The sequence below is a fragment of the Oryzias latipes genome, chromosome 7 (genome assembly GCF_053564925.1).
Source record: "Oryzias latipes strain Hd-rR chromosome 7, Olatipes_Hd-rR_3.1".
NCBI classification, from domain to species: domain Eukaryota; kingdom Metazoa; phylum Chordata; class Actinopteri; order Beloniformes; family Adrianichthyidae; genus Oryzias; species Oryzias latipes.
Genome location: NC_136243.1, coordinates 36,627,066 through 36,652,618, shown reverse-complemented (window position 1 = coordinate 36,652,618; position 25,553 = coordinate 36,627,066). Strand labels below are relative to the sequence as shown.

General features: G+C 47.6%; 3 protein-coding genes across 15 annotated transcripts; all 3 read right to left on the bottom strand.

The window, feature by feature from the left end:
• On the bottom strand, positions 1 to 3,473 carry tmem82 (transmembrane protein 82). Of its 9 annotated transcripts, none has more exons than XR_013657144.1 (7): positions 2,973 to 3,473; positions 2,710 to 2,896; positions 2,340 to 2,516; positions 2,102 to 2,241; positions 1,791 to 1,978; positions 204 to 300; positions 1 to 125 (listed from the first exon to the last, which is right to left on the bottom strand). XR_013657144.1 is itself a non-coding variant. In XM_078949749.1 (7 exons), the coding sequence occupies exons 1-6, from the start codon at positions 3,212 to 3,214 to the stop codon at positions 238 to 240; spliced, it is 1,017 nt and encodes a 338-aa protein (XP_078805875.1). In that variant the 5' UTR covers positions 3,215 to 3,305; the 3' UTR covers positions 1 to 125; positions 204 to 237. The 9 variants fall into 9 exon arrangements, 6 of the variants coding, with proteins under 6 accessions (XP_078805875.1, XP_078805876.1, XP_078805872.1 ...); XR_013657145.1 differs by having other exon boundaries at positions 225 to 300; XM_078949749.1 differs by having other exon boundaries at positions 2,102 to 2,516; positions 2,973 to 3,042; positions 3,121 to 3,305.
• A 43-nt stretch (positions 3,474 to 3,516) lies between these two features.
• Positions 3,517 to 6,627, bottom strand: mad2l2 (mitotic arrest deficient 2 like 2). 3 transcript variants are annotated; one of them, XR_013657146.1, is made up of 9 exons: positions 6,327 to 6,627; positions 6,131 to 6,249; positions 5,972 to 6,043; positions 5,800 to 5,900; positions 5,630 to 5,724; positions 4,696 to 5,029; positions 3,961 to 4,034; positions 3,786 to 3,878; positions 3,517 to 3,706 (listed from the first exon to the last, which is right to left on the bottom strand). XR_013657146.1 is itself a non-coding variant. In XM_078949751.1 (8 exons), the coding sequence occupies exons 1-8, from the start codon at positions 6,364 to 6,366 to the stop codon at positions 3,641 to 3,643; spliced, it is 660 nt and encodes a 219-aa protein (XP_078805877.1). In that variant the 5' UTR covers positions 6,367 to 6,627; the 3' UTR covers positions 3,517 to 3,640. The 3 variants fall into 3 exon arrangements, 2 of the variants coding, with proteins under 2 accessions (XP_078805877.1, XP_078805878.1); XM_078949751.1 differs by lacking the exon at positions 4,696 to 5,029; XM_078949752.1 differs by lacking the exons at positions 3,517 to 3,706; positions 3,786 to 3,878; positions 3,961 to 4,034 and having other exon boundaries at positions 4,748 to 5,026.
• A 4,845-nt stretch (positions 6,628 to 11,472) lies between these two features.
• On the bottom strand, positions 11,473 to 25,049 carry LOC144993860 (solute carrier family 35 member E2A). 3 transcript variants are annotated; one of them, XM_078949742.1, is made up of 8 exons: positions 24,209 to 25,049; positions 20,353 to 20,488; positions 20,155 to 20,282; positions 19,849 to 19,969; positions 19,731 to 19,784; positions 19,590 to 19,662; positions 19,249 to 19,394; positions 11,473 to 12,835 (listed from the first exon to the last, which is right to left on the bottom strand). In XM_078949742.1, the coding sequence occupies exons 1-8, from the start codon at positions 24,480 to 24,482 to the stop codon at positions 12,607 to 12,609; spliced, it is 1,161 nt and encodes a 386-aa protein (XP_078805868.1). In that variant the 5' UTR covers positions 24,483 to 25,049; the 3' UTR covers positions 11,473 to 12,606. The 3 variants fall into 3 exon arrangements, with proteins under 3 accessions (XP_078805868.1, XP_078805869.1, XP_078805870.1); XM_078949743.1 differs by having other exon boundaries at positions 19,249 to 19,298; XM_078949744.1 differs by lacking the exon at positions 19,249 to 19,394.
• Positions 25,050 to 25,553: the final 504 nt, after the last annotated feature.

The following is a 25,553-nucleotide window of genomic DNA, read 5'->3' as shown; positions in this document are numbered from 1 at the left end:
TAGAGTGAAAAAAGTACATTTAATGCAGAAGCTGATGGAAACATGAAGGAACCCTGAGTGTGAGGAACCTCCCTCACAGCAGAACCATTCTTGTAGGAACTGACAGAACCTACATCCATCCAGAACTGCAAATGACAACCAGAGATGATGTGACAGTTCACAAAACACACTTTTTCACAGGACAAGGTCAAAATATTTCATACTTTCAGCAAAGTTTTCCTGACATTTTTGAAGATGCTACTTGTGACGTCTCTGTGGTCTTCGTCGATGGTCTTTCTCGACACAGAACTCTTCTCCATTCTGCACAGACACAACAGAGAAGATGTGACCGTTTGATAAATATGTATCCGTTAGAACGTTTCCTTTTCAAATATATTCCTTCATGACCCGCTAACAGCTGTTTATTACACTGATGGCATTCTTCATGTTTGGGACCAAACCTGAACACGGGAAGACAATTCTTTACACACATTCACTCTTTGAATGAAATAGCCCCCACCCAAAGAGAGCAGCGCTCGCCAGGGTCCCGGCACAATGCGGGGTTCAGGGTCTGACCCAAGGACACGTACGGGTAAACAGAAGCAAGTGGAGGTCTGACACTGAACCTCTGGGCCACGCCCTTTAACCCCATGACGCCTGAGTTTGTTTCCAAATCCCTCCTGTTTGTCTTTCAAGTAGAAGCTAAGTGCAGGTCATTTTGGAGCCAAAGAGTGTTGATCTACATGACCCTTGACCCCTTCATGCCCATTGATGCAGATGTGCATCTCACATGACCTTTGACCCCTTGATGCCTGTTGGAGGGGTTAAATTTTCCCTCCGGTCAAAGTGCTAAAAATGCTTTCAGGAGTTTTTTCTAGCCTGAACACTTTATTGATTGACTAATTTGGTTTATTTAAACAGTTCCAGCGATAAAAGCAAAGAAAAAAAGACAATAAAAAGACGTAGATAGAATAAATCCATTGAAGAAATGAATTCATAAAGCAGCTGGAAACCCCAGAGTGAGCTTTGAGCTTCATCCAGGGGTGGTCCACAGTTACTGCCAAAGTATGTCGGCACCGGCCTGTGCCCGTCCCCAGCCCGGATAAAATAGTGTTTTCAGGAAGGGCATCCGGCGTTAAAACCTCTGCTGAAGCACCCGTGCGACGCGGTGAAAGCTGATTGGCTGGGGCGACCCCTGGAGGGAATGCCGCCAGGTGAGCAACAACATATGAATTCATAAATTATAGACATATTTGCACTTTTATATTCAGTACACATACCTGTAATTTATGAAATGTAATGACAGGAGAAGGGAAGTGATGCATTTCCACCCACATTATGTTTAACTCATCTTTTTTACATCATTACTTTCATTTGATTCTTAACATATCAGACTTATTGATACTTTTTCAGTCCACGTTTGTTTCAATGATCTTCCAGTTTGTTGGCATTCCTGCTCACAGCTTTCCACTTCCAGCTGACGTTGCTTTAAAATGTCTAAATAACATCAAGCAAGCCCGCGTCATGATGCTGCCGCCCCTGTGCTCTCCTTAAGATTCAGAGTTTTAACAAACCAAGCCGTCTTTCTGGTTAATTCCTTTAAATCTAATCTCAGATAGAGAAAGGCCACTCGTGAAGCAGGAGAACATGCAAACTCAGCCAGGATTTGAACCGGGACCTTCCCACTGTGAGCCCCTGCAGCCGACTAGAAGCAGCGACTGTTTTTTCTGTTCATTCTAATTTAGATGGTTTCAACCTGAACCGATCAGAAGGTAAGAAGTCCTCTGTCATCTGCTGACAAGGTCACCAACCTCTGATGAAGCTGCATCCAGCAGGTCCATGGTGGGAATTAGACAGCTAGCTTCACCCAGAAAACACAGACTGATGTGAAGCACGTCTGCCCACCGTCCCACAGTCAGCATCAGGACCATCAAACCCCCGAGACGCACCACCACCGTGTTGAGAAGAGCCTGGCTGCCCGGCAGACGGTGCTGCTCCTCTGCAGGACCAAGACATGAGAGGCTGAACATCAGGCCTTCAGTTCAAGACCATTTCCTGTTACTTTGGGACGTTAGAGGGATTTCGTACAAATGTGCTGCAGTGAACGCACGGCGCTTCTCACCCTGCATGTACACAACCAGCAGTGTGTAGCAGATGGTCAACGGTGTCCAAAACCTGAGCGCCTCGGTCGCAGACAGAAACTGCTGGTTGATGATGGACACCGCGGCCAGCACAGCCACAAAGAAGGTGATGGATACAGCCCTGGCCAGCAGGGGCAGCAGAGAGCCGCCTGAGGTGAGCAGGCCGATGCAGACGCCGCAGTATCCCTGCGAGCTGTGCAGGTCGTACAACGCACTTACATGATGCAAAAGCTTTGTGGCCTGCCGGGACAGAAACCAGCTGAGAGCTGCAGCCAGGAGGAGGCACAGCCAGCGCTGGGCTGCCCCCTCATGGAGGAAGTGCAAACTACAGGTCAGAGCGCAGCCCACAGAGAACTGGCTTTGCGGGAGTAACTGCTGCAGAAAAGTCCTGGGCTCCTGCAGAGAAACAGGGGTCGTCCCGGGCAAATGTCAGACGCATGTGGAGGAAATAACCCAGAATCAGACACTGCCGAGCCACTTCACACCTTAAAAACGTTCAGATGGATGAGACTCCTTCAAAATTCTGCACTTCCTTAAACGTCCAGCAGAGCTCTTCCTAAAAGCTCCACCGTGACGTCATACGTCTCACCTGTCCAGCAGTAACCAATCCAGAAACGGCTCGAAGGCTGAACTCAAGCACCACCAGCGCCGCCACGCGGGACCCCACCACAGCCAGGACGCTGGTCACCAAAGAAAACCTGAACAGTCCAGGAAGTCCACTCTGACCCGTCCTCAGACGAGCAGCGGGCGAGCTTCCCCCCTCCTTTGCTCTCCAGCTGAGAACATTGAACCAATGAGAGAGAACCACAAAGAACAAACACCACACGTTCAGATCAAAGGAAACATCCTCACGTCTCCTCTAACAGGAAGTGGACTCTCAGCAGGGAGACCAGCACTGAGGTCCCGCATGCGCCCACCAGCCCTGCAGGACACAACGTCAGACCTTTAGAGCCCATGAAGGACATCCTGGCATCAGGACCAACAATCCAGGGACCCCAACCTTGAAGAAAGCCGTCCAGGGGATTCGTGTCCAGAGTCAGCCAGCGTGGCAGGAAGTAGGAAGTTGGAAGAAGCGACGTAAGAAAGGAAAACATCTTCTGTTTCAGAAGGTAGCAGCTTCAAAGCCGCCGGTCATCGTGTTCTCCGTTCTCACGCTCCTCTGCTCTGCTTTCAGGAAAGCTGCTCTTACTCTGCAGCAGGAGTCCAAAGGTCAGAGCTGAGTCTGGTAGCAGAGGTCACTGCACTGTGGCAGCGGCTGACGCTGTCGCACAGCTGCAGTCTGAAGCTTGATCAGTTCTCTTCAAAGCCTCTGCAGCTCCAACATCAAGAAGGTCCTTCAGGCCCACACATGCAGAAGAATGTGAATCCTCTGGTAATGAAAGTGAAAACGAACCAAAAATGTCTCATTACTTTATTGGAACATTAGTCTCTGATGCAGCCGTCATGTCCGCCATGACTGTGACATCATCCATCCCAGCAGATGTGTCACATGCTGGAGGGTCTGCAAACGTCTCCATCCGTCACAGAACATCCCTGGTTCCAGACTGCTCCGTCTTCTGGGCTCGTTCTTCCACGTAGAGCTGCATCTGTAAGAGACAAACAGCAGGAGGCGCTGAAGGCCCGTTTCCCACCAGCTGTTCACTGCAACTGGACTGAACGTCTCACTTTGACGATGTCTGAGGTCATGGACTTGAGAGGAACGAGTCTCGGCTCCTTCATGTGGACTTCCTGCTCATCAGCAACGATCCACGGGAAATCCTGGCGGGACAATTCCACCCATCAGCCATTGCAAGCGGGCGCCACAGCCAACGGATCAGAGTTCACACAGCTTCTCACTGACCTTCATGACTTGGACCTTCTCCATGTTGCGCGTCGCAGCATCTCTGGTGTGCACGAGCACGGAGAACGAACACCCTGCCACAAAAAGCACAGCTTCCAATCAGTCACGCTGTGACGCTAAAGAACCGCAGCCCGGTCCAAACCCCCACCACTCTGAAACCACCGAGTCTAGAAACAGAGACGTTAAGGATGAGAGAACAACCAGGGAGACCCGGCCAGCATCACACCGGCTGCAAAGACAAACAGCAGATCTTTAAGAATGATAATTATGATAATAAGTTCATTCATACGTGGTGATGGTAGCTACTGATGCAGCCTCTGACAGAGGCGTGGCTGCCAGTTTACAGGGACATTCATGCACATTCACACACCAGTGGAGGGAGGGGGGATCGAACCGCCGACCCTTTAGATCATTGGCCGACTGGCTCAACCGCATGAGCCGCCGCCTTCATCATCTGGACCATCGTCTCCTAGGAAACGCCGTTTTTAAACCATCACAGCTATAACACAGAAAATGAATGTGGGGATCCGCTCCCATCCATCCATTTTCTTAGCCCGCCGGGGGCCAGGGCCCGTCCAGCTGTTGGGCGGGCCGGGGGCCAGGGCCCGTCCAGCTGTTGGGCGGGCCGGGGGCCAGGGCCCGTCCAGCTGTTGGGCGGGCCGGGGGCCAGGGCCCGTCCAGCTGTAGGGCGGGGAACGCCCCAGACAGGTCGCCGGTCGGTTGTAGGTCACTCACCCCGGTAACCGATGAACCGGTTTCTGGAGTGTGGGAGGACGCTGGAGAGTGCCCACGCATGCACAGGGGGACCCTGATGGTATTTGAACCAGGGCTGACCGCTGCACCACCGTGCAGCCCATCAAATTGTTGGTAAACAGAAGCAAACGTGTTTGAAAAGTTTTAAAGTAAAGGAGTCAGATAGGAAACTACAGAACCTTCCCTTTCAAAATAAAAGCCATGTGCCGTGTCCAAAACTCAGGCGTGTTCAAATCCACATGGATTGATGGTGACAGCTGCTCGCACACGTCAACGCCGCTCTGCAGGAGGCGACTGAACCGCTGCCAGACAGCTGCTGATTAAAAACAGGAGGAATTCAGCTTTCTGACTTTATTTAGAAAAGAGCCGTTTCCTGTCGTGTTTATCCGCCGCGGTGCTGGACGGCGTCTGCTTTTGACCTTTGGCCTTTAAGGAACAGTTTGAAGTTTCTGACTGGACTAACGTTGGCTTAAACTTCATCCTTATGTGTTAAAGCCACAGAAGTTTGGGGTCTTCATGGAGAACCAGCAGTTCACCTCTCCCTGAACCCCTCACCCGGACACGGGCCTCCGGGCGGAGGCTCCTCTGCCGCGGCGTGGTCGTGTCCACCTGGTGCTCGTCCTGTGAGGACCTGAGCTTTTTCCATCCATGTGTTTCTATGGGATCTTCCTGACTTCACAGCAGTATTTAGTCAGGAATGTTCTACACTGGTTCTTTTAAATGTATATTTTTCCTTTTTGTAATGTTTAGAAATCTGTTTGAGGAGTCCAGAGGAAATCTGGATCCTAAATGTCTTCCTTAGTTTCTTTAACGTTTGTTCTCCAGCTTGTGAGAGAGCATGGTGGGATTTTTAGTAGGATTATGAGATTATAATCCACCAACACGATGCTTTTTCAGCTGCCTGTAGGAATCTGACCTGGGGGGTTGCTGCTCAGAACGGCGTCGCACACGCTGATCTTCAGGATGAAGGCCCTCAGCAGCTGCTCCACGTGCGACAGCAGACAGTCCGAGCTGCGGCGAGCAAACGCAGGCGTCACCATCAGAGACGGCGGCTTAGCCACAGTCAGAGGAAAAGGTCAAAGAAACCTGATGGAGAGGAGCGGCGGCTGCGAGATCTCGAAGACGAATCTCTCAACGGGACGGTGGTCTTTGTCCATGATGACCACCACCACTTTCTCGGCATCGTTCTGGAAGGACAGCAGAACGTCACGCCTCCTGCAGGGCGCCTCCTCTGCGGCTGCAGCCGGACCGAGCCTACCTTCTCGATGAGCGGCTTGATGCAGAGCAGAGTGTCCTGGATGTACTGGTTCAGGTCCGGATGGCAGGACATCTGGAGGGGGGGGGGGGGGGGGGACAGAGAACCTCCCTGAGGTCAGAGGACAGACGTCCTGAAGCTGCCGGCCGGCCGGCGTCCTACCTGGACAGGAACGTTGTACTTCTTTCTCTTCTGGAAGATCCCAGAGGGATAAACTTCACGGACGTAAAGGATGAGATGAACAGCAACCTCCAGGAACTCACACAGAACATCAGCAACCACTGAAGAGAGGCAGAGCCTGTGAGACCCACTACTATGCCCCCCACCCACGTCCACGGAGGGGCGGTGTGGACCTTACCTCGTCCAAAGTTCAGGTCCTGGCGCGTTAAAGTCGTCATGGTTGGTTTAAAAAAAACGACGGTGTTTCTTCTTCTTCTTCGGCTCCGGTACCGGGGTTTAATGCTGACAATCAATGCTCTGTGTCCAATCCACAAAACTAAAGTAAAATGATCGCTTCAACAACTATTTCTGGAAGTTAAAAAAACACAAAAATGTGCTGAAAGTAACGACATTTGTACAATTTAATCAGTATAAAATTCGCCACATTTTTTCGGCTAGACTCTTCACTCCTCGCGCACAATACTGACGTCACTCTCGGCGCGCGAAGGTTGCGTCACTAAGCACAATAGACGCATTATGATTGTGAAAGCTTTGTTTTAAGTTCGAGATGCTCCAGTTTTATGAATATATAAAAAAAATTAATACACCCAAAGCAAGTAACACTGAAATAATTTGTGCTTTTTTGGTTTGATAGGTAATCCCCTCCTCTAAGAAAACTTTGTATTATAAATATTATTATTATCATTATTTTGTAATCCCCTTTTATATATTTTAAGATAATTTATTTTTCTATCAGCATATTCTATTTTGGATATATTTCTGATTATTTTATTATTATTTTTTTTTTCTTCTTGAAATGATTCAATAAGTTTGGATTGATGACATTGACTATCACTGCTGATGCTCTTTCTGTGTCTTTGATGCTGGATTTTGTATGCTTATGCTTTGTTCAATAAAATTGTTTAAAAAAAAAAAAAAAAAAAAGATTGTGAAAGCTTTGTTATCCATCTTTTCTGGTATTGTCCCAAAGTTCAGGTGTTTTGGCAGAAGATGTGTGATTTTATTAATGTTAAAAGTGATTCTTGTTTTGTCTTATTTTGGAAAGATGTCTTGTTGGGTCTAATATCAAAAAATATGCAAAAGGACTCTTGTTTACTTTTAAATCTTTTACTCATTTTGGCCAAATTCCATGTTCATAAATGTAAATTTTCTGGTAAAAAAAACCTTGTTTCACTGTAGTCCTTTCTGAATTAAATCAGTATATCAACAGTATTCTAAATTCAGAGAAGCAAAAAGCAATCATAACATTGTCTGTATGTGATTCAGTATTTTCTCGTAGAGTTTAACCCCCTGGCTTATTTCTATTTCTATTCTTGTTCTTATGTTTGTTACAGATGTGTATTTGATATTTGCAGTTGTGTTTTTTATTGCATACCTAAAAGTACATTCCTGTTAAATGGCATAATGTGCAATAAAGTTGAGTTAAAAAAATAAAAGATTGTGAGAGCTTATTCAGCTGATGACCTCTCACCTTAAATATCAAGACGCCTCTAAAATTGACTCTCCTTTAATAATTAATGGTATTGATATTCTCAATAAAAAGTGCAACAACAAACATATTCGTAATACTTTAAGTGAAAAAAGAAACATAACACCGAAAGGAGAAATCTTTTGGAACAATCTTTTAAATGATATAAATTGAAAAAAAGCACGGCTACTGCCAGATACATTTTGTATAAATAACAAAATTAAAGAAATACACAAAAGAATTCTACATTACATTTACCCCAAAAATATGTTTATATCCAAATTCTCAAATATAGAAAATAATTGTAGTTTTTGTATTGATTTCCCTGAATCAGTTCCTCACCTTTTCTACTTTTGTAAATTTTCCCGTGTATTTTGGAACCAATTAGAACGCTTTGTAAACATCAAATTTAATTGTAACATTATTATAAATTTAAAACAAATCCTCACATATTTCAATTCTGGTGATAAAAAAGTAGAAAATAGTATTAATTTGTTACTTCTCCAATCCAAATTTTACATACATAAGTGCAGAATAAATAAAACAACTCCCAATTTTACTATTTTTTATTACTATTTAAGATCGAGATGCTTCAGTTTAAAGAATACGTTGAAAAAATGAACACACCCAAAGCAGGTTACACTGGAATTTGTGCATCTTTGCTTGATATGTAATCCCTTCCTCTAAGAAAACTTAGTATTGTAAACATTATTTTTTTTTGTAGTCTCTTTTATATATTATAAGATACTTTATTTTCTTATCGGCAAGTTCAATTTTTGATATATTTCTGATACGATGATTACTTGAGGTAATTTAATAAGTTCGGAAGGATGGCATTGATAATTACTGCTGATGATCGGTCTGATTCCTTGATGATGATTGATTTTGATGATGATTTTGTATGTTAACACTTTGTTCAATAAAGTTGGGGGAAAAAATTGTGAAAGCTGAAACCGAAAAACAATTCGAACTAATTTGATTTTTGAAAAATTTAAAATGTATTAAACCCCAAAGGTTTTTGAATTGATGTTTCCTTTTCTCCTATGTTGTATATGCATGTGTGTGTATATATATTTACACATTTATTTAATATTTACACATTTCATATTTAATATTTAGACATTCACATTGTTGTTGTACTATGTTGTTTGTCAATAAAGCATGAAAAAAAGATTGTGAAAGCTCAATTTTATTGTAAAAACGTCGTCTTTGGTTTTCATAGTTTTGAACATAAATATCGTGATGCTCTCTGTTTTATGAATATGATGCTATTCATGGATAATCTTCATATTCACAAAAGAAAAAACCTGAATTCTTCTTACTGAAATTTAAACTGCAGTAATATTTAAAATTAATTTCTGCTTCAAAAATACAAAGGCTCAAAAAAAGATAAATCTGTTGGATTAGTGACATAAATTAACCCGCTTTTCTGTGTCAGTTTGTATTTTTTTTTTAGTTATTTGTTTCCTTCTGTGGTTGATTTATTTGGTTATTATTGAAACACCAGTTTCTTTAAAATAATTATTTTACTTTCTATTTTGTTCTTAATAGTTAAGATTTCAAAAGGTCAAAATATTGTTGTTTTGTATTCAGAGATGTGTTTTATTCATATATTCTATTGTTATAGATATTGTATTGTATTATGCAAATGTTCAATAAAAGAATTCTGGAAGCTCGTGGCCTTTGCTGTAGTTATTTTGTCTTATAAGAATGATTGTTATAAGCATTGCTGTGTGTGGGCTGCACATGTCTACATGTTCTGGTAACCCTTGTGCTATCTTAGATGACCCCCCCCCCCACCCTTCCATTGAGGTGTTCTCCCTACCATGACAAAGGTGGATAAAGGTGGAAAGATTTCATGTAATCCATGGACACCAGTGAAGATCACAAATCATTGAAGAAAAAAGGTTCAGAGCTCTGTCTAGTGGGTCTAGATGACCCCACTCCCAATGTTAAAGTGCCTAGGATAGAACAAGGGTTAATGTGTTTATAATCTTTCTTTTTCTTTTTCTATCTTGTTCTGTCCAACAACTGAGCAAACAGATTAGAGCTGAAGGCCTTCTAAAAACCAGAGTGTATATTGGTATAAACCCCTTTTTGTCACTTTATTATTTTTTATTTCTCTGTTACATTTAGTGTGTGTGGGGAGGGAGAGGGGAAGAATGTGAGGGGGGTGGGGTGGAAGAGAGTAAAGGGAACAGAGTTGGAGAAAGTGGGGGATAGAATCACTGATTTGAACAAGTTATTATTTTAAGCTGTAACAATTATGCTGAGACTACAAATATTAGTTCAAGGGTGAAATTCTGAAGACATCTGTCCATCAATACACTGTGGGTTAGGAGGGGGGATGAAGCAGGGAGGGAGCAGTGTGGCAGTGTACACGTGCACGTGGGGGTGGAGATACATGCATGCTGCCAGAGTGAACCGTGTGTTCATAAGGGGGACCAGATCCTACCCAGCCCAACCAGCCAGACCAGGAGGGGGGGGGCAGGCCAGGAGCGCCCCGGGCGACGGGACCCAAGCAGCCCAGGAGGGGGGTAGGAAGGGACCGCCCACCCACCCAGCCAGGCGCAGAGGGTACCCCCTACAGGGGCCGAGAGGCCGAGAGGCATAGGTGAACCCGGCGACTGGGCCCCCAGGCCACAGGACAGGAGCGCTTAGCCATACCAGGCGACAGCCATGGGGGCCACCGGGCGCCGGACACTGAGACAAGGGCCAAGGACGAGGCCAGGGCCCCTGAGAACCCATGGGCCACCCACCACCCAACCGGCGCCACGTCTCCGCAAGCCAGCCCCGGCACCTGACCCCAGCAACCCAGAGATCACTGCACACCCGAAGCTCCAACCCCCCCCCCCCCCCCCCCCCCCCCCCTACAACCTTCCTGACCCGCCATATTTCCCCCCCCCTAATGCCCTCCCCACTGTGTGATGGGGAGGGAGAGCCTCAGAGGATCCCGGCGAGCCAGCCCCAAGTGGATCCCACCCATGCACTCTGGCCCACATACTCACAATCTTCTAGTTGCCCCCCACCCCCCGTCCCCACACAGTAACCCCTTCCGGCCGATCGACCCCCAGCGCCACACGCCCGACCACCACTGCCGCCGACAGGATCCCCACAAGCCTGGCCGCCCTGAGAGGACCAGGCGGGAAAAGACCGGCCGCCCCTCCCCGACCCCACCCGTGTACGGTGGTGTGGGTGAACTGTGTGTGTGCTGCAGGTAAAATAGGAGGTCTCCAGTGTGGGGGGCCCCACCGCTGCCAAGCAGTAGAGCCCCCCGACTCCGGGGTCCCTCTGTGTGTGGTGTGTATTTGCTGTGTGTGTGTCTAAAGTGGAAGTTAAAATTGTGGGGTCTGAATGACCCCATGCTGATGGGGGGGGGGGGGGGGGGGGGGGGGGGGGGTCATCTTCCTCCCTGTAGACTCCTCCTCGGTCTGCTCTCATAACACCGACTCCTTTGTCCTGAAACACGTTCTTCTGTTGTCCTCTGCAGTGGCCTATAGATCAATTCTGTATGCATTAGATAATTGTACAGATTATCTAATGTATATAATCTATACAGATTCTATTCTAGGATTCTGCTGAGAGGAAGATCATTTGGTTTTTCAAAGGATGCAGAAGAAAATGAACCCAGAGAATTCTAAAGCTGCGTTGACACCTAACCCGTCAAATTCCTATCGGCCGCCCTTATTTGGCCGTGTGGCTAACTGGTTGCCTGTCCACATACGTGTTCATAAACCTGACGCCCCAGATGCGTGTGGGTGGAGCTACATACCTACACTGGAGAAGCCTGGTCGCTACACGGACGAGCGTCTATATATCATTTACAAAACACGGAACGATGCTCCGAATACACGGATGATAATCAGTTTGATTTATTTTTGCAGAGTTCTACAAAAACATCGGAATGATGTCAGGTTCATGACATCATTCAGAGACTCTCCCGGTACGGCGAGCTTCACTGTCGGCTGCAGCAGAATGACGGCGCTGTCAGCGGTTCTTCTGTCCCTGATTGGTTGACGTGACATGGCGTCCTCGCCGGGACACTACAATTGCAGCGTGACGTGATGAGACGGCTAAATCGCACCGCAGGACCTCAGATGGCGTCTGTACACAGACCGAACTTTGAAACTGCCGTGTGAAGCACGTTCAGCTGTGGCGTTAACGCCGTCTGGAGTGGCGCCCTGGTCTTCATAAAGGAACGGCGGCAGATCCACTCTGTTCTGTTGAACGTTAAAGAATCAATAAAAAAGAATGATCAACCTTTGCAGCCCGATCGATTCCTCCAGTCGCTTATTTCACACATGAAATCCTCCAAATGTAAAACACATTTTATTCAGACAAACATCTTCATCAGCAGCTCGTCCTCTTCACTCGCAGGGGCATCATCTTCTGGGATGTGGCCAAGTGGTAGAGTGTCCACCCTGAGACTGGAATTTTGTGGGTTCAAATCCATCGCGCCCCTCCCATACATTAACAGGACGGACTTTTATCAGGAGTGAAACAGGAACACAAAGGTTCTGGTTCATCACATGATTGTTGCCCCCCTTCAGATCCTTGTTGTAGGGCGGTTGTGTGTGTGTGTGGGTGGGGTGGGGGTGGGGGGGTCCTTTAACAGCATCCATTATTCAGGTGAAAAAAGTGCTTTGAAGGAACATTTATTGTGAAACAGTTTTTAAAAGGAAAAACTGCAGTTTGGTCTCTGACGGACTCTGGGCTCCTTTAGTCCAGCTGACCCCCCCCATTCATGATTATTGCAGACGATCATGGGGGGGCCACCAACGTTAAATTCAGTGATCTTTGTTCCCCAAAGGCTGGACACGCCCCCACGCATTCCCGGAATGCAGTAAGACCCCCCCCATTCATGTTTTGAATTCACAAGAACCCCCCCCCCTCCAGTTGGGACGCCAAGGACAGAAAGATACTTCAGTTTTCCTTAGAGGGTGGGTGGCAGCGCAGGACTTGGGGTGGGGGCTCTGTGTAGAACGTGTTGTCAGTGAGGCTGGGGGGCCTTAAAGTCCTGGTCCTGCAGCCCGGATTTGAGGTTCTGCTCTGCGATAAGAGCCAGCAAAGTTCTCCTCTGGTTCTGCCGGGCTTTGGTGTAGAGAAAGACACCAATGAAGACCAGGACGGTCCCGGTGGCGCCCAGGACCGTGATGCGGTTGCTGAAGATGAGGACGCTGAGCCACACCGACAGGGCGTGCTTCACCGTACTGGCAACACTGAGGAAGAGGAGGGAGGGGTCAGTTCTCAGGTCCAAACATCAAAGTTTGAATAAATGTCACAGGAAATTCTCTGCAGCCGATCTCCAGGTGACGAAGCAGCAGCTCCTCAGACGCCGCTCGCCAGTCTGGGGAGCCACTGGAAACAGGAAGTGATCGTCATGCAGCGATGCAGCCTCCTTCCTGCTGGCAGCTGCATTCACCCCCCCAGAAAGGCTGTGACACCAAGTCTTCTTTCAGACGACCTCCAAGTCAACCCGAAGCCTGTCAGGACTTCAGGAAGCCAAAGCGACGCTCAGCAACATTTACAGGCTGATGCAGAGAAAGTCTGTGGGACCTTCTGATCATCAGAACCCAGGAGAACGTCAGCAAACGTCCAAGTCTGAGATCTTCAAGTTTAGTCCGTCAGGATCAAACAGGATTTTAGTTTGCTTCTGTGATTTCATAAATTTTAGGAAGAGACGGACTCAACACAAGAACTCTGACAGAAACTGACGTTCCACGTCATCCTCTGGACCTTTACAGGTCCGTAAGAAACACTGGAACCTTTACAGGTCCGTACGAAACACTGGAACCTTTACAGGTCCGTACAAAACACTAGAACCTTTACAGGTCCGTACGGAACACTAGAACCTTTACAGGTCACTACGGAACACTAGAACCGTTACAGGTCACTACAGAACACTAGAACCTTTACAGGTCACTACAGAACACTAGAACCTTTACAGGTCACTACAGAACACTAGAACCTTTACAGGTCACTACGGAACACTAGAACCTTTACAGATCACTACAGAAAAATAGAACCTTTACAGATCACTACAGAAAAATAGAACCTTTACAGGTCACTACAGAACACTAGAACCTTTACAGGTCACTACGGAACACTAGAACCGTTACAGGTCACTACAGAAAAATAGAACTTTTACAGGTCACTACAGGACACTAGAACCTTTACAGGTCACTACAGAACACTAGAACCTTTACAGGTCACTACAGAACACTAGAACCTTTACAGGTCACTACGGAACACTAGAACCTTTACAGATCACTACAGAAAAATAAAACCTTTACAGATCACTACAGAAAAATAGAACCTTTACAGGTCACTACAGAACACTAGAACCTTTACAGGTCACTACAGAACACTAGAACCTTTACAGGTCACTACAGAACACTAGAACCTTTACAGGTCCGTACGGAACACTAGAACCTTTACAGGTCCGTACGGAACACTAGAACCTTTACAGGTCACTACGGAACACTAGAACCGTTACAGGTCACTACAGAACACTAGAACCTTTACAGGTCACTACAGAACACTAGAACCTTTACAGGTCACTACAGAACACTAGAACCTTTACAGGTCACTACGGAACACTAGAACCTTTACAGATCACTACAGAAAAATAGAACCTTTACAGATCACTACAGAAAAATAGAACCTTTACAGGTCACTACAGAACACTAGAACCTTTACAGGTCACTACGGAACACTAGAACCGTTACAGGTCACTACAGAAAAATAGAACTTTTACAGGTCACTACAGGACACTAGAACCTTTACAGGTCACTACAGAACACTAGAACCTTTACAGGTCACTACAGAACACTAGAACCTTTACAGGTCACTACGGAACACTAGAACCTTTACAGATCACTACAGAAAAATAAAACCTTTACAGATCACTACAGAAAAATAGAACCTTTACAGGTCACTACAGAACACTAGAACCTTTACAGGTCACTACAGAACACTAGAACCTTTACAGGTCACTACAGAACACTAGAACCTTTACAGGTCACTACGGAACACTAGAACCTTTACAGGTCTGTACAGAACAATAGAACCTTAACAGGTCACTACGGAACACTAGAACCTTTACAGATCACTACAGAAAAATAGAACCTTTACAGATCACTACAGAAAAATAAAACCTTTACAGGTCACTACTGAACACTAGAACCTTTACAGGTCTGTACAGAACACTAGAACCTTTACAGGTCCCTACGGAACACTGGAACCTTTACAGGTCCCTACGGAACACTGGAACCTTTACAGGTCACTACGGAACACTAGAACCTTTACAGGTCACTACTGAACACTAGAACCTTTACAGGTCTGTACAGAACACTAGAACCTTTACAGGTCACTACGGAACACTGGAACCTTTACAGGTCCCTACGGAACACTGGAACGTTTACAGGTCCCTACGGAACACTGGAACCTTTACAGGTCCCTACGGAACACTGGAACCTTTACAGGTCCCTACGGAACACTGGAACCTTTACAGGTCCCTACGGAACACTAGAACCTTTACAGGTCCCTACGGAACACTGGAACCTTTACAGGTCCGTACAGAACACTAGAACCTTTACAGGTCACTACGGAAGACTAGAACCTTTACAGGTCCCTACGGAACACTGGAACCTTTACAGGTCCGTACAGAACACTAGAACCTTTACAGGTCACTACGGAACACTGGAACCTTTACAGGTCCCTACGGAACACTGGAACCTTTACAGGTCCCTACGGAACACTGGAACCTTTACAGGTCCCTACGGAACACTGGAACCTTTACAGGTCCCTACGGAACACTGGAACCTTTACAGGTCCCTACGGAACACTGGAACCTTTACAGGTCCCTACGGAACACTAGAACCTTTACAGGTCCGTACAGAACACTAGAACCTTTACAGGTCACTACGGAAGACTAGAACCTTTACAGGTCCCTACGGAACACTGGAACCTTTACAGGTCACTACGGAACACTAGAACCTTTACAGGTCCGTACAGAACACTAGAACCTTTACAGGTCACTACGGAACACTGGAACCTTTACAGGTCCGTACAGAACAATAGAACCTTTACAGGTCACTACAGAACACTAGAACCTTTACAGGTCCGTACAGAACACTAGAACCTTTACAGGTCACTACGGAACACTAGAACCTATACAGGTCCGTTAAGAACACTAGAACCTTTACAGGTCCGTACAGAACACTAGAACCTTTACAGGTCACTACAGAACACTAAAACCTTTACAGGTCATCACGGAACACTAGAACCTTTACAGGTCCGTACAGAACACTAGAACCTTTACAGGTCACTACGGAACACTAAAACCTTTACAGGTCCCTACGGAACACTGGAACCTTTACAGGTCACTACAGAACACTAGAACCGTTACAGGTCACTACAGAAAAATTGAACTTTTACAGGTCACTACAGAACACTAAAACCTTTACAGGTCACTACAGAACACTAGAACCTTTACAGGTCACTATAGAACACTAGAATCTTTACAGGTCACTACAGAACACTAGAACCTTTACAGGTCACTACGGAACACTGGAACCTTTACACGTCCGTACAGAACACTAGAACCTTTACAGGTCACTACGGAACACTGGAACCTTTACAGGTCCCTACGGAACACTGGAACCTTTACAGGTCCGTACAGAACACTAGAACCTTCACAGGTCACTACGGAACACTAGAACCTTTACAGATCACTACAGAAAAATAGAACCTTTACAGGTCACTACAGAACACTAGAACCTTTACAGGTCACTACAGAACACAAGAACCTTTACAGGTCACTACAGAACACTAGAATCTTTACAGGTCCATACAGAACACCATAACCTTTACAGGTCACTACGGAACACTGGAACCTTTACAGGTCCGTACAGAACACTAGAACCTTCACAGGTCACTACGGAACACTAGAACCTTTACAGATCACTACAGAAAAATAGAACCTTTACAGGTCACTACAGAAGACAAGAACCTTTACAGGTCACTACAGAACACTAGAATCTTTACAGGTCCGTACAGAACACCATAACCTTTACAGGTCACTATGGAACACTGGAACCTTTACAGGTCCGTACAGAACACTAGAACCTTCACAGGTCACTACGGAACACTAGAACCTTCACAGGTCACTACGGAACACTAGAACCTTTACAGATCACTACAGAAAAATAGAACCTTTACAGGTCACTACAGAAGACAAGAACCTTTACAGGTCACTACAGAACACTAGAATCTTTACAGGTCCGTACAGAACACCATAACCTTTACAGGTCACTATGGAACACTGGAACCTTTACAGGTCCGTACAGAACACTAGAACCTTCACAGGTCACTACGGAACACTAGAACCTTTACAGATCACTACAGAAAAATAGAACCTTTACAGGTCCGTACAGAACACTAGAACCTTTACAGGTCCGTACAGAACACCATAACCTTTACAGGTCACTATGGAACACTGGAACCTTTACAGGTCCGTACAGAACACTAGAACCTTCACAGGTCACTACGGAACACTAGAACCTTCACAGGTCACTACGGAACACTAGAACCTTTACAGATCACTACAGAAAAATAGAACCTTTACAGGTCACTACAGAAGACAAGAACCTTTACAGGTCACTACAGAACACTAGAATCTTTACAGGTCCGTACAGAACACCATAACCTTTACAGGTCACTATGGAACACTGGAACCTTTACAGGTCCGTACAGAACACTAGAACCTTCACAGGTCACTACGGAACACTAGAACCTTTACGGATCACTACAGAAAAATAGAACCTTTACAGGTCCGTACAGAACACTAGAACCTTTACAGGTCCGTACAGAACACTAGAACCTTTACAGGTCACTACGGAACACTAGAACCGTTACAGGTCACTACAGAAAACTAGAACTTTTACAGGTCATTACAGAACACTAGAACCTTTACAGGTCACCACAGAACACTAGAACCTTTACAGGTCACTACAGAACACTACAATCTTTACAGGTCCGTACAGAACACTAGAACCTTTACAGGTCACTACAGAACACTAGAACCTTTACAGGTCATTACGGAACACTAGAACCTTTACAGGTCCGTACAGAACAGTAGAACCTTTACAGGTCACTACGGAACACTAAAACCTTTACAGGTCCGTACAGAACACTAGAACCTTTACAGGTCACTACGGAACACTAGAACCGTTACAGGTCACTACAGAAAAATTGAACTTTTACAGGTCACTACAGAACACTAGAACCTTTACAGGTCACTACAGAACACTAGAACCTTTACAGGTCACTACAGAACACTAGAATCTTTACAGGTCACTACAGAACACTAAAACCTTTACAGGTCACTACGGAACACTGGAACCTTTACACGTCCGTACAGAACACTAGAACCTTTACAAGTCACTACGGAACACTGGAACCTTTACAGGTCCGTACAGAACACTAGAACCTTTACAGGTCACTATGGAACACTAGAACCTTTACAGGTCCCTACGGAACACTGGAACCTTTACAGGTCCGTACAGAACACTAGAACCTTTACAGGTCACTACGGAACACTAGAACCTTTACAGGTCCCTACGGAACACTGGAACCTTTACAGGTCACTACGGAACACTGGAACCTTTACAGGTCACTACGGAACACTAGAACCTTTACAGGTCCCTACGGAACACTGGAACCTTTACAGGTCACTACGGAACACTGGAACCTTTACAGGTCCGTACAGAACACTAGAACCTTCACAGGTCACTACGGAACACTAGAACCTTTACAGATCACTACAGAACACTAGAACCTTTACAGGTCACTACAGAACACAAGAACCTTTACAGGTCACTACGGAACACTAGAACCTTTACAGATCACTACAGAAAAATAGAACCTTTACAGATCACTACAGAAAAATAGAACCTTTACAGGTCACTACAGAACACTAGAACCTTTACAGGTCACTACGGAACACTAGAACCGTTACAGGTCACTACAGAAAAATAGAACTTTTACAGGTCACTACAGGACACTAGAACCTTTACAGGTCACTACAGAACACTAGAACCTTTACAGGTCACTACAGAACACTAGAACCTTTACAGGTCACTACGGAACACTAGAACCTTTACAGATCACTACAGAAAAATAAAACCTTTACAGATCACTACAGAAAAATAGAACCTTTACAGGTCACTACAGAACACTAGAACCTTTACAGGTCACTACAGAACACTAGAACCTTTACAGGTCACTACAGAACACTAGAACCTTTACAGGTCACTACAGAACACTAGAACCTTTACAGGTCACTACGGAACACTAGAACCGTTACAGGTCCGTACAGAAAGCTCGGAACTTTATGGTAAAGTTTTACGGTAAAGTTTTACCGTAAACTTTCCGTACGAAGCGCTGAGAACTTAAGGAATAAGGTTCTTTCTGAAAGGAAACGGCGAGGAACGTCTGCACCGAGTCAGCACGTTTTATCAACGGTATCTCGGTAACACGGACTCTGCTGGAGCGACTCGACATGTCGGAGGTCGTTCAAATCCCAAGCCCCCTCCTGCATGAAGGATTGAGTGGGTTTACCACGCCGCACCTGAAGGTCACGGGGGAAATCCGTCCCATCAGCGCGTACGCCGTTACGCTCTGCAGGTGAAACAAACAGCCATCAAACAGCAGCAGCAGGACGATGTCCTGGCTCCAGATAAAGCTCCGCCCACTTTTTCCAATAGATGGAATGTCCTGGAAGCACAAAAACAGGCATCAGCAGCAGCTCATGCTGCAGGAGTGCTTCCTCCAGCCCTCTGAACCAAACGGGCCAGTTTGAGAGCTGCTCCACCGGGTCCGACCAAAACGCTCAGACTGTTGTTCCACGACACACCTCGGACCAGCTGAACATGTTTATTCACAGAACAATGCTTCAGACGGTTGACGTACCAGCAGGAAAGCCCAGGCAGGTACGAGCATGATGACGGCTGCCGCGCTGGTGTAGAACTGCAGCTCTGGAGGACTTCAACCAGAAGTCCAAATGATTTTTTTATAGTTCAGACGAATAGGTCAGAACATGCAGTGCTGTACCTGAACCTGTAGGTGTCTCCACTCAGCAGTTTCTTGGAGAAGACGTTCTGCAGGCTGAGACGACAGCAGCAGTCAGTGAAATGTTAGGCTGTGGACGGAGATGCTGTCAGCTACTGACCAGTCCATGATGTTGGTGGACAGAGCCGCGGAGAAGCCCAGCATGTTGAAGCTCATCTCCGAGGCCGTGCAGAGGGCCAGGCCCGCCATGACGGGGAAGAGGGACAGGTTCACCCACAGGCCTGCAGCAGCAAACGGTGAGTCACACATGAGTAAACACCCAGCCTGATTTCCCTGAGTCGCTCGACCGGTGCGACCAGAATCCTGCATTCTTCGCCAAAGGCTGCAGGGTTTGGAGTTCTCATCCTGGAACCTGATTTATTACAGGCGGGTCTTGCAGAAGACCTTTACAACTGGATTTCCTCACCTGTGTACTCCCCCAGGATTAGCCGGGACATGATGACTGTGAACATGGGGGCGGAGCTTTTCACCGTCTCAGCAAAGGACACGGCCACGTTCTTCAGACTCACTAAACCAAGAACTACCGTGATGAACCTGGGGAACACAACAAAGCTGGTTCTTTGTTCTGCACATGCACACGCTCAGCTCGTGCACTACACCCCACCTCACGAGTCCGACAAACAGCATGATCATGATGAAGTTGGGGGGGTACTCGGCTCTGGACTTGTGTTGGTACAGGCAGCAGGGGACGAACATCTTCAAGCAGCCGATGACGGTGGTGGACAACATCTGCACGGCACCTGAGGAGCAGGAAGGAGACCAATCAGAGAGCAGCCCACAAACATCACCGCGCGGGGGGGGGGGTTGGTGATGTCAGCAACTTGGGTTTGTTAGCCGTCACTCAGTTTAGGAGGAGCAGAGACATTCCAGACATGAGGAGGTGAAACACACACGTGTGCTTCCTCCGCTATGAAGGGATATTTCTGCAACACGATGCAGACAAAGCTTTTTAAGTAGAACATTAAAATATTAAACATTCACCGTACTCGGAACTTAATGTCTCACTAAACTGAAACTGATGAACGCAAAATCAAAGATAGGGAAAGGCGAGATGAGACACGACACACCTGAAAACATTTGTGTTTCAAACACAAAAAAACGTTTTTGAAAGAAGATATTTCATATTTTCTTTTGCTACATAGAAAGTTTGTTTGCATTGCGTTAGCGACACGTGACGCGTGCAGCCAGGATGCGCATTGCTGCGCGTGATGCGCCAGCCAGGCTGCGTGCAGCCAGGATGCGCATCGCGACGCGGGCAGCCAGGATGCGCATTGCCACACGTGATGCACGCAGCCAGGATGCGTATAACTACACGTGATGCGCGCAGCCAGGATGCGTATAACTACACGTGATGCACAGCCAGGATGAGTATAACTACACGTGATGCGTGCAGCCAGGATGCGCATTGCCACACGTGACGCGTGCAGCCAGGATGCACATTGCCACACGTGACGCGTGCAGCCAGGATGCACATTGCTACACGTGATGCGTGCAGCCAGGATGCACATTGCCACACGTGATGCGTGCAGCCAGGATGCACATTGCCACACGTGACGCGTGCAGCCAGGATGCACATTGCCACACGTGACGCGTGCAGCCAGGATGCGTATAACTACACGTGATGCGCAGCCAGGATGCGTATAACTACACGTGATGCGCAGCCAGGATGCGCATTGCTACACGTGATGCGCGCAGCCAGGTTGTGTATAACTACACGTGATGCGCGCAGCCAGGTTGTGTATAACTACACGTGATGCGCGCAGCCAGGATGCGCATTGCTACACGTGATGCGCAGCCAGGATGCGTATAACTACACGTGACGCGTGCAGCCAGGATGCACATTGCTACACGTGATGCGCAGCCAGGATGCACATTGCCACACGTGATGCGTGCAGCCAGGATGCGTATAACTACACGTGATGCGCAGCCAGGATGCGTATAACTACACGTGATGCGCAGCCAGGATGCGTATAACTACACGTGACGCGTGCAGTCAGGATGAGTATAACTACACGTGACGAGTGCAGCCAGGATGCGTATAACTACACGTGACGCGTGCAGTCAGGATGCGTATAACTACACGTGATGCGCAGCCAGGATGCGTATAACTACACGTGATGCGCGCAGCCAAAATGCGCTTTGCTACACGTGATGCGCAGCCAGGATGCGTATAACTACACGTGATGCGCGCAGCCAGGATGCGCATTGCTTCACGTGATGCGTGCAGCCAGGATGCGTATAACTACACGTGATGCGTGCAGCCAGGATGCACATTGCCACACGTGATGCGTGCAGCCAGGATGAGTATAACTACACGTGACGAGTGCAGCCAGGATGCGTATAACTACACGTGACGCGTGCAGCCAGGATGCGTATAACTACACGTGATGCGCAGCCAGGATGCGTATAACTACACGTGATGCGCAGCCAGGTTGCGTATAAATACACGTGACGCGTGCAGTCAGGATGAGTATAACTACACGTGACGAGTGCAGCCAGGATGCGTATAACTACACGTGACGCGTGCAGCCAGGATGCGTATAACTACATGTGATGCGCGCAGCCCAAATGCGCTTTGCTACACGTGATGCGCAGCCAGGATGCGTATAACTACACGTGATGCGCGCAGCCAAGATGCGCATTGCTACACGTGATGCGCGCAGCCAGGATGCGTATAACTACACGTGATGCGTGCAGCCAGGATGCACATTGCTACACGTGATGCGCAACCAGGATGCACATTGCCACACGTGATGCGTGCAGCCAGGATGCGTATAACTACACGTGATGCGCAGCCAGGATGCGTATAACTACATGTGACGCGCAGCCAGGTTGCGTATAACTACACGTGATGCGCAGCCAGGTTGCGTATAACTACACGTGACGCGTGCAGTCAGGATGAGTATAACTACACGTGACGAGTGCAGCCAGGATGCGTATAACTACACGTGTCGCGTGCAGCCAGGATGCGTATAACTACACGTGATGCGCAGCCAGGATGCGTATAACTACACGTGATGCGCGCAGCCAAAATGCACTTTGCTACACGTGATGCGCAGCCAGGATGCGTATAACTACACGTGATGCGCGCAGCCAGGATGCGCATTGCTACACGTGATGCGCGCAGCCAGGATGCGTATAACTACACGTGATGCGTGCAGCCAGGATGCACATTGCCACACGTGATGCGTGCAGCCAGGATGCGTATAACTACATGTGACACGCAGCCAGGTTGCGTATAACTACACGTGATGCGCAGCCAGGTTGCGTATAACTACACGTGACGCGTGCAGTCAGGATGAGTATAACTACACGTGACGAGTGCAGCCAGGATGCGTATAACTACACGTGACGCGTGCAGCCAGGATGCGTATAACTACACGTGATGCGCAGCCAGGATGCGTATAACTACACGTGATGCGCGCAGCCAAAATGCGCTTTGCTACACGTGATGCGCAGCCAGGATGCGTATAACTACACGTGATGCGCGCAGCCAGGATGCGCATTGCTTCACGTGATGCGCGCAGCCAGGATGCGTATAACTACACGTGATGCGTGCAGCCAGGATGCACATTGCCACACGTGATGCGTGCAGCCAGGATGCGTATAACTACACGTGATGCGCAGCCAGGATGCGTATAACTACACGTGACGCGCAGCCAGGTTGCGTATAACTACACGTGACGCGTGCAGTCAGGATGAGTATAACTACACGTGACGAGTGCAGCCAGGATGCGTATAACTACACGTGACGCGTGCAGCCAGGATGCGTATAACTACACGTGATGCGCAGCCAGGATGCGTATAACTACACGTGATGCGCGCAGCCAAAATGCGCTTTGCTACACGTGATGCGCAGCCAGGATGCGTATAACTACACGTGATGCGCGCAGCCAGGATGCGCATTGCTTCACGTGATGCGCGCAGCCAGGATGCGTATAACTACACGTGATGCGTGCAGCCAGGATGCACATTGCCACACGTGATGCGTGCAGCCAGGATGCGTATAACTACACGTGATGCGCAGCCAGGATGCGTATAACTACATGTGACGCGCAGCCAGGTTGCGTATAACTACACGTGATGCGCAGCCAGGTTGCGTATAACTACATGTGACGCGTGCAGTCAGGATGAGTATAACTACACGTGACGAGTGCAGCCAGGATGCGTATAACTACACGTGACGCGTGCAGCCAGGATGCGTATAACTACACGTGATGCGCAGCCAGGATGCGTATAACTACACGTGATGCGCGCAGCCAAAATGCGCTTTGCTACACGTGATGCGCAGCCAGGATGCGTATAACTACACGTGACGCGCGCAGCCAGGATGCGGGTTTCGCGATGCGTGCACCTGATACAAAAGTTTAGGGGTATTTTACCCAGCATGCACTTGACACAGAAGTTTAGGGGTATTTTACCCAGCATGCACCTGACACAAAAGCTTAGGGGGGTCTTACCCAGCATGCTCGGCTCCCCCTCCAGCAGCGACAGGATGTACTTGTTGAGGAACAGGGTGCAGAAGCTGAAGAAGTACCACAGGGCCAAGTAGGTCATGGAGCGCAGGTTCCACGTCCCGGACTCGGCCTCGATCACGGTGGTCTCCGTGACCGTGATCTTCAGCAGCTGCTCCCCGGACAGGCTCTCGCTGCGCGCCAAAACCACCCGCTCCTGCCGGTTCCGGAACGGAGACATGAGGAGCCAGTGGCGGGCGGACTGCCTGCTGCCCGGCATCTCACCGGGAGCTAGGAGGACGGAGGCGGTACGACCGGAGCCCAGAAGGTTGCTTAGTCCATCCTCGGGGGTCCGGCTATGGGTCTGGTTCCGTCTGGAGGACCTTCTCGGATCCCATGCGCTCCGGAAGAACCAGATCAAGAAGACCCAGACTTTACTGAAGTCCCGCCGCGAGCCTTCCGGATCCAGTGGATCGTAGATTTGAGCCCGGTTCTGGTGCGGAGGCGGTTTTAGCGGAGCTACGGGAACCAGAACCCACGGGAGTCCGTGACCCTTGTACAGTTCTGGATCCGGTGAGGATCTCCAGACCGAAAGCCTCCACTGACCCTAGTCCTTTGCAGAGAGAGGCGCTCGGAAAGTAACGTCACCGTGAACGGAACTTCTACCTGTGTCCGTACAGGTGAGACCGCGCCGGTTTGCGTGAGGAGGGGGGCCGCCGCCCTGCCAGCAGCGGAACCGGAACGAACGGACTCCTGAGAACGGTGTGGGTAGCCAACGCTTCTCCGTCTGGTTAAACGTGGAGGCTAAAACAACCGACCGGAAACACCGGAAAACTCCTTTCAAATTAAAAGTCCCGACCGTAGAGTTAGTTTAAAGGAAGCGAATTTAGTCCCACTTTTCCATCAGCCCATCACTGTCAAAAAATCCTCTGACTGAAAACGTTCTAATAAATACTGTTTGTTTAATGTCAGCGGGAAAACGAAAACAGAATGAAAGCTTTTACTTTGTAAACAAAACTGACTTCCGGCAAAGCACATTAGCATTTATTGAACCACTGCATTCTCAAAAAAAAAAAACGTGTAAAAAAAACTCATTGAAATGAAGTTAGTAAAAATCATCTTAATTAAATCTGAGATAGAAAAGTCCAAAAGCAGAAACGGTTCAATTTCCGGAAAAAAAATGGCCACTAGACGGCGGGAGAGGGACGACGTCTGAAGTTAAGATTATTTTTTATTATGTATTTATTTCAAAGGGACAGAACAAAAAGACAACCGGTGCCATGTTCACCAGCCATCCAGTTAAAAGCAACAGAAAGTAAACAAGGACTTGAACATTAACACATGATGCAAT

Excerpts from the sequence above, each read along its gene's own strand:
- LOC144993860 (XM_078949742.1), bottom strand. The coding sequence starts at position 24,482 with ATGCCGGGCAGCAGGCAGTCCGCCCGCCACTGGCTCCTCATGTCTCCG. Across the intron at positions 20,489-24,208 it reads GGGGGAGCCGAGCATGCTGG|GTGCCGTGCAGATGTTGTCC; the intron begins GTAAGACCCCCC and ends CCTGCTCCTCAG. Across the intron at positions 19,395-19,589 it reads CTGCCTGGGCTTTCCTGCTG|GACATTCCATCTATTGGAAA; the intron begins GTACGTCAACCG and ends TTGTGCTTCCAG.
- mad2l2 (XM_078949751.1), bottom strand. The coding sequence starts at position 6,366 with ATGACGACTTTAACGCGCCAGGACCTGAACTTTGGACGAG. Across the intron at positions 5,725-5,799 it reads CCGCCGCTCCTCTCCATCAG|CTCGGACTGTCTGCTGTCGC; the intron begins GTTTCTTTGACC and ends TGCTCGCCGCAG. Across the intron at positions 4,035-5,629 it reads TCTGAGCAGCAACCCCCCAG|GGTGTTCGTTCTCCGTGCTC; the intron begins GTCAGATTCCTA and ends TTTTTGTGGCAG.
- tmem82 (XM_078949745.1), bottom strand. The coding sequence starts at position 3,214 with ATGTTTTCCTTTCTTACGTCGCTTCTTCCAACTTCCTACTTCCTGCCA. Across the intron at positions 1,979-2,101 it reads GCTGGTTGTGTACATGCAGG|AGGAGCAGCACCGTCTGCCG; the intron begins GTGAGAAGCGCC and ends TTGGTCCTGCAG. Across the intron at positions 301-1,790 it reads TGGATGCAGCTTCATCAGAG|AATGGAGAAGAGTTCTGTGT; the intron begins GTTGGTGACCTT and ends GTGTCTGTGCAG.